At 39.7% G+C, this 13,048-nt stretch overlaps 1 protein-coding gene across 1 annotated transcript in view; it reads right to left on the reverse strand.

Annotated features, from left to right (window-relative positions):
• Positions 1-546: 546 nt before the first annotated feature.
• The window catches only part of Fam210a (family with sequence similarity 210 member A), a 30,378-nt gene continuing 17,876 nt past the window's right edge, over positions 547-13,048 (reverse strand). Inside the window, exons 2-4 of the mRNA XM_051163524.1 lie at positions 7,250-7,762; positions 3,440-3,551; positions 547-1,149 (exon numbers count right to left, since the gene is read on the reverse strand). Of these exons, the coding sequence (XP_051019481.1) occupies positions 916-1,149; positions 3,440-3,551; positions 7,250-7,725 (822 nt within the window). The 5' untranslated portion in view covers positions 7,726-7,762 and the 3' untranslated portion in view covers positions 547-915. The remainder of the gene's footprint in view (positions 1,150-3,439; positions 3,552-7,249; positions 7,763-13,048) is intronic.

Here is a 13,048-nt window from a genome sequence, read left to right on the forward strand (position 1 = left end):
TGACCAGGGATACAGAGACCAAAATCCTGGATTGAAGTCGTGGGAGAGATCTGTGGAACCAGTAAGTGACCCACATGGCTGCACTGCCCACCTATTCTCTACAGGCACCACAACGAGCCTCCACTCTTGTCCATACTCAGTCACACAGACTTTTGCTACTACCAAAATCGGTGGTGAAAGCAAGGCTTGATGTAGTTAAGAACAGTAAGCTTGACTTACTGTTGTATGTGATTTCAACAATAAAGTTTATAAAACTTTCACTTTTCTCCCAAGATTAGATGAAGACACAAGCGAGTTACAAGGAAGTTTAGCAGTCCATGTGATAAATCACCATGCATAGTCAAGTTTGAAAAAATTTGCTTAAAAAAATGTGATTTTGACGAGCTCCAGTTAAAACCATTTTAAAAGATCCATTTCATTACATAGCCAATATATGTTATTTATAAATGTAACATGTCAATAGGTAGGTAATGTCTCTACTCTCTTTCTTTGTCCAGAGTTTGAATGGTGTAAGCTTTCCCACAGAACTGGTACTCAATGACTTTGACTCTAGGAGTGGACTGCCCAGTACACACACACTGCAGGTGTCAGAGTGCATGAAGCATATTTGATTCTGAAGATATTGAAAAAGAACTCTGACTTCTAGGACATTAACTACTTATTAGCTTATTGCTGCAATTCATATAAAATCTGTATGCTGGGTTCATTTCTTCATTTTTGAAAAACACTGATTCTCTCCTCTACTGTTATTTAAAAGAAAAAGAAAGAAAGAAAAAACCTATCTGTTCTTTAACCCTCAGAGAACTAATACTTTTAGGCAAGTAACCAAAAAAGGAAAAAAAAATATCAGGAACATGTTCTTTGCCCAGAGTATATAGAGGGTTAAAGTGCAGGGTTTTCTGTAGTAAGGCAGCCTTATTCCACTTTTTTCTTAAAAGAAACTTTCTCTTTGGTTTCCTGTAGTCTCTCAGTGAGTCTGCCCTTTGTCTCCTCCATCTTTTCTGTGATGAGCTCCTTCGTCTCCTCCATTCTGTCCTGCAGATACTCCTTGACAGGTGGTGGGGTAGACATGTAGCCGTGACTTCGCAAATACTTCACAGTGAAGGACGTACCTCCTAAGGTCACAGTGTAGCGGGCAGGTGTGGCGATCTTAAGGAGAAAGGAAAGCAAACAGGTGGATCAACATTTGATTTTGACTATAAACAAAATTAAGTTGGAACTTAATGTTTTAGTAATAATTAGCATAACTATTATTTGATGAGGTGAGCTTCTTACCTATATGTTTGTCTTTCTAATAAGGGATACTTTTCCTGTGGGCTTATATTAAATTGCCTGTCCTCAGACTATGTTACTTAAGATTTCAGGGTTATCAGAAGCTATGGCTTTTAGTGAGATGTTCTCAACAAAGCAGCTGCAGAGAGTTTGCTGAAACAGAGACCACATGTTTAAAGTTTCCCAACAGTTTTCCATGCTGATCTGACAAGACTTTTTTTTTCTCTCTGTTTTTTTGAGACAGGGTTTCTGTGTAGCCTTGGCTGTCTTGGACTCGCTCTGTAGACCAGGCTGGCCTTGAACTCACAGTGATCCACCTGGCTCTGCCTCCTGAGTGCTGGGATTAAAGGCGTGTGCCACCACGCCCGGCAACAAGACTTTCTTGTTCACTCCAGCCACTTGGCTCCCAGCTAGCCCTCTAGCGTACAGCATCCTACAACTCTCAAGGCTTCCTCTGCTGGGTACCCGTCCCCCGCCTCCCCCCAGAGCCACCAGATCAATGTACTAGCTGCTTAGAGCACCTCCCCTTTAAATCTGCAATCTTGGGGTGGAAGGAAGGGGTGGGGTGGACAAAAACCAAAACAAAATAAAAAACAAAGCCCAAACTAACACACACCCAAATACCTCCTTTATCTGGCTTATTCCTTTTTAAAATGTTTTTTAAAAACTTATTTTATGCATATGAGTGTTTTGCCTGCACATGTATATGTGCACTGCATGTGTGCCTGGTGCCCACAGAGGTCAAAGGAGGGCACTGGACCATCTGGAAACTGAAGTTACAAATGGTTGCGAGTCAACAAGTAAGTGCTGGGAATCCAACTGCTGGTCCTCTGCAAGAGCATCAAGTACTCGTAACCATGTTCTTTCTTAACATCCAGTACCATTTAATGTAATTTAAATATACACGCACCACATATATGTGCTTATACACACTGTGTGTGGGTGCATGCTTATATATTTTAATCCTCCTCCTCTGTCTCTCCAATTACCCATGGCCTTGCCCCTCTTACTCCCTAGAATATATGCTCTGTATGGCAGGTACTTGGCAGGAGTTTTGTTTTTTTCCCTTCCTTGCCCTGTAGACTAGGCTGGCCTTGAACTCAGAAAATCGTTTCCTTTTCCCAAGTACTGGAACTAAAGGCATGCTCCAACCACCATACCTGGCCAGACAGTGTTTTCTTTAGTCAGTGAATTCCTGGTTCCCAGCATGACAGCTGACATCGAGTCAGAGTTTACTCATTTAAATCTGAGTCAACTACAGGTGCATGCTAGAGGGCATCTGAGGGAGCTCTGATGCCCCAGTACCCTTGGTGTTCTGCCTTAGGAAGAAAGGCACCTCTGCTGTTCTACCTTAGGGGCTGTGAATTATAGACACTCAGGACCATCCACAGGATGTGAAGGTTCCAAATCAGCTAAGCACTGATGCACCTAAGGTCACTAGAGAGGAAAAGCCCAAGTGCAGGACCCTGAATTCTTGAAGTTTGTAAGTACAGAGAGAAACACTTCAGATAATATGAAGAGTTGCCTGCACAGGGCAAGGGGAGCCGGCAAAACTGACTCAAGCCACCATTATATACTCTGATATATTATGGTTCAATTTAACCTACAGTATATTTAATACACTTTAATGAGAGAAAAATGCAGCAAAGTACTGAAAAAACTCCTAAGATGTCAAATGATTCTGGTAAAGATAGGAAAAAAATACATCTGAATAGTACTATAAGTCACTATTCCATGTACTTTTATATAATTTTATTTGGTGCCTTATTTTAAGGCACTTCTTCCTAAAGCCGTAGTTTTATACTTGTACTCGCTGTTCATTACAAATACAAAAGGTGACAATCACATGTTTAAATTATAGAAAACAAAACCCCCATGTGCAGTGGCATACGCCTATAATCTCTGCACTCTAGGAGGCAGAAGCAGGTGATATCTGTGAGTTCGAGGCTGTGAGTTCAAGGTTAGCCTGGTCTACAAAGTGAGTCTAGGACAGCCAGGGCTACACAAAGACACCAGGTCTCTAAAACAACAAAATAGATAGATAGATAGTAAGTAAGCAAATAAAAAAACAAAACAAAACAAAACAAAAAACCAAAAAAAACCAATTCAGAGCTAAGTGTGAGTATTACATCAAGCGTTCAGTTTTTTAGGTAAGTGAAGAACCTACCTTAAACATGGCATATGCTGTCAGGGCATTTCCACTTTGGGAGTTTTTCAGGATGTCTACTACACTGTCCGGTAACCCAATGAGCTCTAGGAAAGGGACAACATTCACTCCTCTGCAGAAGAAACATAAATTAAATCATATAAGCAAACCTTTAAGGACTGTATTTTCAGAAGATAATCTGAAAACATAAACTACAAATTTGGATAGTGTATATTAAGTTTTATTTGCTCTGAGGGCTCAAGAACTGGAGGCTAGCCTGGGCTACATAGTGAGATTCTACCTCAAAAAACAAAACAACAGCAGTAACAAAACTAAACAAACCCAAACCATCACCCCCCCCAACAGCTTAGCAGTTGCTTCTGTATTATTCAATGCTTCCATTTCTTTTTCACACCTTTCTTGAATACATAAGGAATACTGTCATCTCTTAGCTCATGTGGCCTAATTAGTCTATTAAAACGTGGACACTTTTATTCTAGTCAGTAACGGCTTAAGTAGACCAGGAGAGCAGGATCATTGTTTACTTCATCTTTACTTCCTCTCCCAATACCATCTTCCTTACAACCCTCCAATTCACATTTCAGGATATTAAATTTTTACCTTTTATCAATATCACTTCTATGATATTATACAAAGAGTGAATGGTTCTGTGGGTTTGGCGTATTCTAAAAGTACGCCTTTATGCTTATTGTAAGCTTAAAAGGAAGATAAAGAATAATTATAACAAACTGCCCCTGACTCTCAGAGGAAGGCAGAGACAGCCCCCAAGCTGGTAAGCCCTGACTTACGTACTTTTAGTACCTCATTTTGGCTTACCCCATTGTTCTAATCTTTCCTGATTACAACTCTGCATATCTGTATCAGGACAAAAATCATCCACACGAACTTATAATTATCACACCCATGAGATTTAACACACACACAATAGTATAAGGTTAATACAAAGAAGTGTATTAATATAAAACCTGTAGTTTAAAAACTGCCTCAGTATACCATTTTCTTTTCCTCTTTCTGATCTCTTCCTCTCCAGAGATGACTTTCAGAACCTTGGATGGGAAAGAAGGCAGGGGTATTTTTTAGATGGCCAGGATAGCAAGGACTCGATTTGGGATTGGGATTGTTTTCTCCTTCAGGGAAGCTACACAGGATGAGCTAAGTATGGTCTATCACATGACAGTAGGAGTACATTACATCACTCTGTCACCTTTGTCCCATCCCTGGCACTTAAAGTGTGCCTTTTAACTAAGGCAGGATCCTCAGGTTGCTCCAATATAATTGTCTCTTTCCCTTGTCACTAAGAAAGGAAACTTCCTGGACTTACTATTAAGATAGCTGCGTGCTTTTAATTTATTTTTAATATTAAATAATTGGTTTAACTGGGGGAAAAGGTGACACTAAGCCACCAGGGAGCACTCTTTGTATAGTATAGTAGACACTGCTAATCATTACCTAGGAAGACTAGCTAGCATCAAAAATATGAGGAAATCAGAGCAGCAGAAAGAACTATTTTTAAAAGGTATATTTCAAAACCAACCAGTCTAATAATAGTACTATTTATCTGCATTTTCTTTTTATGCACCAATAAAATCCTTAAAGACTCAATATTAGACTTGGTCTTTTAATGAATATTCTTCAGTGTTTAAAGTAACATCCTACCATGCTAATTTTATCTTCCAGCACAAATATGACTATGAAATTATTTTACTAATTATTTCCTAGTTCTAACTAAACCCAAGACAGAAAATCTATACATTTAACACCTGTAATAAGACAAAATATGACCAAATATGAAATATAGTAATGAATAAGAAAACATTTATCATAAAGATAAGATAGTAATAAACTCAGCTAGTGCCATTTATTTTATTAACAAGAATCTGAATCAAACCAGAAGATCTTCTGTATGCCACTTAGTGGCCTGGCAGGAATGTGTGCTCACTACCTGACTATTTATGGATTGTTCAACAAAGTCTAAAGAATGTTCACTGTCTAGAGGAAGTACATCAGCAGAGCTGAGGCTGACAGTGGGTCCCAGGGAGGAGCCCGGTCCCTGGACACAAAGCATCTGAAGGCAGGGACAACATAGTTGTTACTGAGCCATAAGATTATAGAGAACACTTATCTTCAAAGAATACACCTTTTGCCAAACACTAGCAGTCAGTGTAAAATATACCTATTAGCATAATTTAACTCTGTCTGATATAAATACACTCAGAGCTCCAGAATGTTGCCACTTAGCTATAATATATAATGTATTTTGCTTTCAGGTTGTGGGAGTAACTAAGACAAACAGGTCAGCAATACGACATTGATCTGATGTCCATCCTTCCAGAAACAGTATTTTCTCTCTTAAGTAGGCAACGGACAGGGAAAGGGTGTTTTTCAGTTACTACAAAATGAAAAGAGTTAACAATGTTTTTGTTAGCTGGATGGAAAACTGGAGTTTAATACAACCAACCCTAACCTAACAGTAAGCGGTTCCCACTGGAACATGTACCAATTCGTTTTCTTCTGTAGACAGAATATTTTCTAAGTATCACTTGTGATTAAGTCTTCCACTGAAACAAGTGAACTTTTGCATCTTGTGTACTCTGCACCCATTAAGACAGGCTGCGGTGCAGGGCAGGAAGCGCTAGGCTGGCAGAGGCCCATGCTGACCAAGGGCCCCAGGGCAAGTTGTGATGCTCAGTGTGCATGCTTTTAAATCAGGCAGTCTCACCTGTATATTTTGACATAGCATTTTACAGGAAACAAAGAAAAACAAGAGTAGGAAAGATGCATTTCACAGGGGATAACAGAATCTGCCACTGCCTTAGGTGAACTAAAGAAACCTGAAATACAACTGGTATCTCAGTTATTTTGCGTCTAGTTTTTCAAAAACATAACTTGTTTACCCAAGAAAGCAAGGTGCAGTAAAAGGAGACAGTTCCTTTTAAGAGGCCAAACAAGAACCTCATATTCAATTAACTAAGATGTAAGACTTTTCCCTAAGACCCAAAACTGGAAGAAGACATAATCTTCAACAATACTGAAGCACAGGAATCCCCAGTGGCTCAAAAAAGACAAACGTAGTGACACTGCGGCCACGTACCAGACAGCAGGACTAAATGGCCACAGGGACTGACGCCTTCTGTTAAAAATAGGGCTGTTCTGAGGACTTGTACAAATACTACTCATGTATAGAAAATGTCTTTAACAAAGAATGTCATGCAAAGAACAGAAAAGCATCACACACACACACACACACTTATCCTGCCCTTCTAGAATGGCAGCGAAAAACATCCAAACCTCTGCTCCCTCAAACAGCTGGTGACAGCTGAGCCAGGAGAAGCTGAGCTGAGCCAGAGAAGATATTGGGAGACAGGAGAAGAACCCACAAAGTAGTAAAATAAAGAACAAATAAAGATTAAAAGCTACAGCTATTCTTGCAGAGGGCCAGAGTCTGGTTCCTAGCACCTACACAGAGTAACTCCAGCTCTAGGGGGATGTGAATGCCTCTGCATTCACATGCATAGACCCCCAACACAGACACACATGTCTAGTAGAAACAAAATAAATCTTAAAATTAAGGGCCAGCGAGACAGTTTGGCGGGTAAAGGTGCTTGCCTGCAAGCTTGATATGAGCTCAATCTTGAGCACACAAGGTAGAAGGAGAGACCCGACTCCTCCAAGTTGTCCTCTGACCTCCTCATGCTCACCCACACACATACACATGCACAGATAATAAAATAAAGCTACTTCAGGCCTTATAAATGAGAAGACTAATATTGTGGTAAAATGTGGGAGATGGTCAACTAAGCAAAAACTTACTGTATGGCTGCATAGTAAAATGTTCCAAACCAAATACCAGAAGTTATTAGATGCACAGGAATCAAAACTTTTCCATATTGTCTAAATGTTTTCTTAAATCGTTGATAAAGACTAATAGATTTGTCCTGTAAAGGATCAGGCTCTTCCTTTTTTTCCGATGGAGTCTCTTGTGATGTGGCACTGGAAGAGAAAACCCTCTTGGATAAAGTATCCTGTTCCCATTGTTCCTGGTGAAGCACTCCCAGCTGAGGTGGCTGAGCATCTAACAGATTCCTTTGCTTTGCAAGGCACTGAACAGCAGGCACATGTAGCCACTGCTTTTGGAGGTGTGGTGTCCAAACCACTCTGCAGTCACTGCTATGCAAAAGGAGCGGTCCTCTTATGCTTTGATGGTGATCAAAGAGCCCAGCTTTCTGAGGTTCCAAGAATGTCCTGAGTGCCAGCCGAGACATAGTCCGTGGTATATTCCATTGCATGTTGAAGGATGGTGATGAGTTTCAGCTTCCACAGAGACTAGATTTAGAAAAAATATCGTGTTACACATAGATTTCCATTTTTAGTCAAACTACTTAAAAGTTAACCACTGTGCATTAGCAATAAAAGGACAAACTGGTACCTAATCTACAGGAAAAATGGCAAGGTATATAGTTTTAAGGACCATAACATTTCATAAAATACATCCTTTAAACGTAAGCAGTCTGCTTAGCAGACACTGTGGAGGGTAACATTAACTACAAACGGGATGTTGTAAGGACTCTGCTATTATACAAAGAATCAATGGGAGCCCTGATCTGAGTACAGATGTACTTTGCTCTCAGGCCCCAAGCCTAAGTCAACAAGTTAAATGATGACTACTTTAACAGGGTTCTTACAGAAATGACTGCCACTCCTGACAGAACGCCACTCTCTAAATGAGTTCCTTTCACAAGCGTTAAGGTTTAGACAGTTGTGATCAGTACCATCTATTCTGCAACAGCCCCTAAACACGTAATAACAATAAAGTTGTAATTCACATACGTTATTGATGATGAAAGGGAACAGCCTGGCATTTTATCTTCTTTTTCCCCCTATATCAAGAGAAAAGAAAACAACACAAAACAAACAAACAAACAAACAAAAACCCCAAAAACAATGTCTCATGATTTGACTTGGCATCAGTGTTGGATTCAGAATGACAAGGTACTTTGGAGTCAGAACGACCATGAGATGGGGGCCAGCCTGGGCTACAAAGGGTGATCCTATCTAAAGAATTCAAGGGACTGGAGAGATTGCTCAGCAGTTACAAGTACTTGCTGCTCTTCCAGAGGACCTAAGTGCAGTTCCCAACACCCACACCTACAGTTTACAGCCCTCTGTAATCCCTGCTCCAGGGGACTGACACACACATAAAATAATGCAAAGATAACTAACGTCCCCTCACTCCACTGAAAGGCAAGATAAAATTTTAAAAGAATGTCGGCTTCAGAAAGACCTTAGTTTAATCAATAGTATTTTTGAACAAATTATGTAGCCTTTTTTTCTTTTTTCTTTCTTTCCCTTTTCTTTTTGAGATAGGGTTGCTGTATGTAGCCTTAGCTGTCCTGGACTCACTTTGTAGACCAGGCTGGCCTTGAACTCAGAGAGATCCACCTGCCTCTGACTTCCAGGGTGCTGGGATTGCTGGTGTGACCATGCCTGGCTTTATTTAGCCTCCTTAAATGCATGTTTCTTAGTGTGAGATGGAATTATTAGAACTGCTACCATGTAGTCCTTATTCCATTTTAGCAACTTAATACTTCTAACATTTTGAAAACAGATGATCTTCTATTTTAAATTACATTATTACTAAGAGTTAGTAAGATTTCAATAATAACCTAGCAGTTGCTGATATGTACTTTTACATGAAAATTCATTATCTCAAATAGACATTGACAGAGAAAGCATAATCTGTCATCATATAAAAGCCTTTATTAATGAATTATCCAGATTATAAGATCAATCCTATTTCCTCTCTAAATAATAATTAACATCACTTCCTACCAGGTTCTCACAGATAACCCTACATCAAGTATTATATGGTAAGTGAAAATTCCACTGTACACCCCCTTCATCAGGGTACTCCCTGTGTATTGAAGTGGGTTCTCTGGTTACTCCTTACTAACACAGGGGCCCATAGGCAGTGTTCCAGAGCATTACTGTCCTAATAGTAAAGGCTACTGCAGAAGCTAAGCCTGGATAGATGTCCAACATTGTTACTGCATATTTTTTTGAGCATTGGCTTTGCACTGCTTCTGTAGTCTATCTACACAGTTAAGTTAAAAGTACCTGGCCTGCATTTGTTAGTACTCTCAACTTAAACTTTCCCAGTGGGGTTCTATTTTCTTCCTATCTCCGTATTGTCCTTCATAGCTCATGCCATGTGACTTTCTGCTTCCTATCTATCTCCCACTTAATTTTTTAAAGACTTATTTGTATTTCAATGTGTACGTGCAGATAGATACCTGTGGAAGCCAGAAAACTGTGTCAGATCTCCTGGAGCAAGAATTACAGGCAGTTTTAAGTGCTGGGAACTTGCGTCTTCTGGAACAGCGGCAAGTGCTTTTAATGACCGAGTCATCTCTCTCCACAGCATTTTCCACTTACACTTTCCAGGGGTGCCTATCTGTCTTTTAAATACATCGTCGCTCAAGTGATGTTACCATATGTGGGTCTGTACTGTCCATTCTCTCCTTCCCTTAGGAACTCCCAGTGTGTCCTGTCTGCTCTTTGTAAAAGTTAGGGGCAGAAATATATGGCTAGTCGGGTATTATTTGACCAGAGAGGACCCCATTTCTGATATTGGGATGATATGCTCTGTCCTTGGAATGAATTCTGGCAAATACTTCTCATCTTGTGTATTCCTTCTGTGAGCCCTGACCTGAAGCCAACATGCCTGCTTTGTAAGCACTATTTCTAGGCAACAAGTTTCTGGCCAATTTGGATACCTGCCAATTCTTTTGGACTCAATTTCATCCAATAGAGGAACAATACTATATACCTGATTATATTAGGCTTCTTGCTAGTATGACAGTCTGCATCCTTCAATGCCTCATACGTTAGCTAAATCTTTTTTCAAAGTGTATTACTTATTTGATGCTATGGAAATTTAGTTTTCTAGAATCTTACTGAAATAAAATTGTGTTGTGTATGTAATATCCTTGAAACAAAATAGCCATGTGTTGTAATGACTTATAACCTTAATTGTGCCCTAAGTGTTGTGTACTAAGTTTTATAAGGCATAAAAATAATCTTTTAGTATTCAATCCTTCTGTTCTTCTACCCAATAAAAGTATGTGACTTTTTGTGATTTTAGGATGATGATAACATAGGGTAAGTACTGCTTCCAGTAACCAAATAGAACTTGACAACTTTTGTGCATCCTCTTTAGATGTAGGCAATCCCTATTGTCCTAATTTTGTTTTCTCTTGCTTTTGATATGCACTTGTCACTTGATGACCATGTAAGACCTAAAAATTTAAGTGCTGTCTGGTTTTAGTTTTTCTTATTAACTCACCCCACCCCCCAGTCACCTAGTCAAGGGACCATCTCTTCAGGAAGGCTAGTATTCCTTAAGTTATGCTAACGAGATGGGAGGAATAATCATCCCTTCAATGAGATAGTACTTTCCTTCCTAGAATCTCTGCTCTCTGTACATTTGTTACAGAAACACCATCGAGCTCTACTAAGTCGGCCCATGTTTCTGAGATATAACTTTCCTTTTCCTTCTCTTCTGTCTCTTCCTTTCAGACACTGGCCTTCTTTGGTTTGGGCTTTTTCACTCTCTCTTGAAGCCTTCCTCCACTTCATGTGGCTGTTCACACATCACAGTTTTCTCTCTTCCTCTTCTCTACCTCTCTCCTCTGGGCAGCTACCAAGATTTACAGATGACATATGGCTGGGGTTTTCCTTTTCTTTTAAAAACTTGCCTTACTATTTATGTGTGTGTGCACGCGCATGCGCACACGCCTGTACGCCTGTGCAAACATGCTGATGCTACATGGGTGGGTGCCTGCAGAGGGCAGAAGAGTACACTAGAACCCCTGCAACAGGACTTAGAGGTAGCAAGTTTGTGTGCTGAGGCCTGAACTTGGGTCCTTTGTATGAGAAGTACATGCTCTTAACTGCTGAGCAATCTATCCAGCTCCATGGGGGATGGGTGGGTGCTTTTCTTTTAACTAATAAAATTGTCCTTGAACTTTTCTGAGTCTGTTCTTAAATTACACTTAAGTTCTTTTATTATCAAAACTAACAATCTCAAGAACTTGGCAAATTTCCAGTAATATATGAGGGACCTCTGATTTTCCAGTAACAGAACATTGCAGGCCCAGAGTTTAATCTTGAACTAATTTTAGTCTTCTTAGATATTCCCTGCCCACCTGTGTCTGAGCTAATGTACTTATACCTATGGAGACAGCAGAGACTTCCTGTTTTGTTGTACCTCATTGGCCAATGTTTCCATCAATGTATGTGAAAATTGTCTTGAAACGATTTCCTGCGTTCTGTTACTATGAAACTGTTAAACTATATTGGAACATGTAATTTGGGGTAACCTAAATCTGTGTTCCCATGACATCACAACTCATATTTAGAGTTAGAATAAACACTTATCTCCTTTGGGATAATAAATATGTTTTTTGAGTCAACACACTTCTGGCAGGTAGCATCTCAATGACAACCAGGACTTTCCAAGAGAAATAGCCAAGCTCTAGGCCTTTGTTAGCTTTTATCTTCATCCCTAAAATGTAGCTAATAATACTTTTTCACAGTTATTATGATGATAATTAAAGTACACTACTATACATGTAGCTTCCCTTCTTCAGCTGCTCATCTACCCGACATGCTCAAACCAATGCCCACATTCTTCCTTCATCAACCCATGCAGAATCCTAGTGTAAAGGGCCAGGGTGACATTATGAAAACACCTTTCCCCTTCTCCTTACTTTCATAATCAACACACTCTGTAACCACGTATGTGCTTTCCCCCTATTTCTTCTTTTTTTTAAAGGTCAAAAACACCATGCAATTCCTCATGGACAACAACTAGGTATCTTCCATTTCAAGGTGACTTGCACACTATACTCCAATTAAAGTTAGATCTCATTGTCCACGGTTAGCATTTCTCTGACACTAAAACCAGACAAGGATACAACTAGTATCACTGGTGAACAAAGAATACTAAAATCCCCAACAAACACTGACAAATCAATTCTAACTACACAGTCAACAGTTTATACAGCATGATAAGTGAAATTTACTACTGGGGCACAATAATGGTTCAATATATGAAAATTGAAAGACCTAACTGTGGGCATAAGGTTACTGTATCATTCAAATCCTGATTTCTGTGCCCCGACACCCCCCAATGTGGTTATTACCATCCTTGGTCTGAGAATCTCCTGTCTCAATGTTGTATAAACACTGCTCCCCAATTATATACCCTGGTATGCCAATAAAGCAGCTTATAGCCAATTACTGAGCAGGGGAGAGAATAGAGTTAGACTTCCTGCCACCAGGGAGGAGGAAGTAGGGGATCCAGCCATGGGAGAGGTCCAAGAGACATCAGAAGAGAGAGCTGGAACAAGAAAGGGTACAAAGTGCAAGTATCTCTGGGATATAAGCTGGGAGGAAACTAGATTCGATCAGAGGATTAAGAATAGAGTAATAATTGCTCAGTTACTGCGCTGTGAAACTTATTAAAATAATATAATGGAGTCTCAGTTATGTGATAGCCACATTAAGAGAAAAACTAACAGTTTTATAAAAATAACTTTAACACCTAAC

Source organism: Acomys russatus, chromosome 20, assembly GCF_903995435.1.
Source record: "Acomys russatus chromosome 20, mAcoRus1.1, whole genome shotgun sequence".
Taxonomy (NCBI): domain Eukaryota; kingdom Metazoa; phylum Chordata; class Mammalia; order Rodentia; family Muridae; genus Acomys; species Acomys russatus.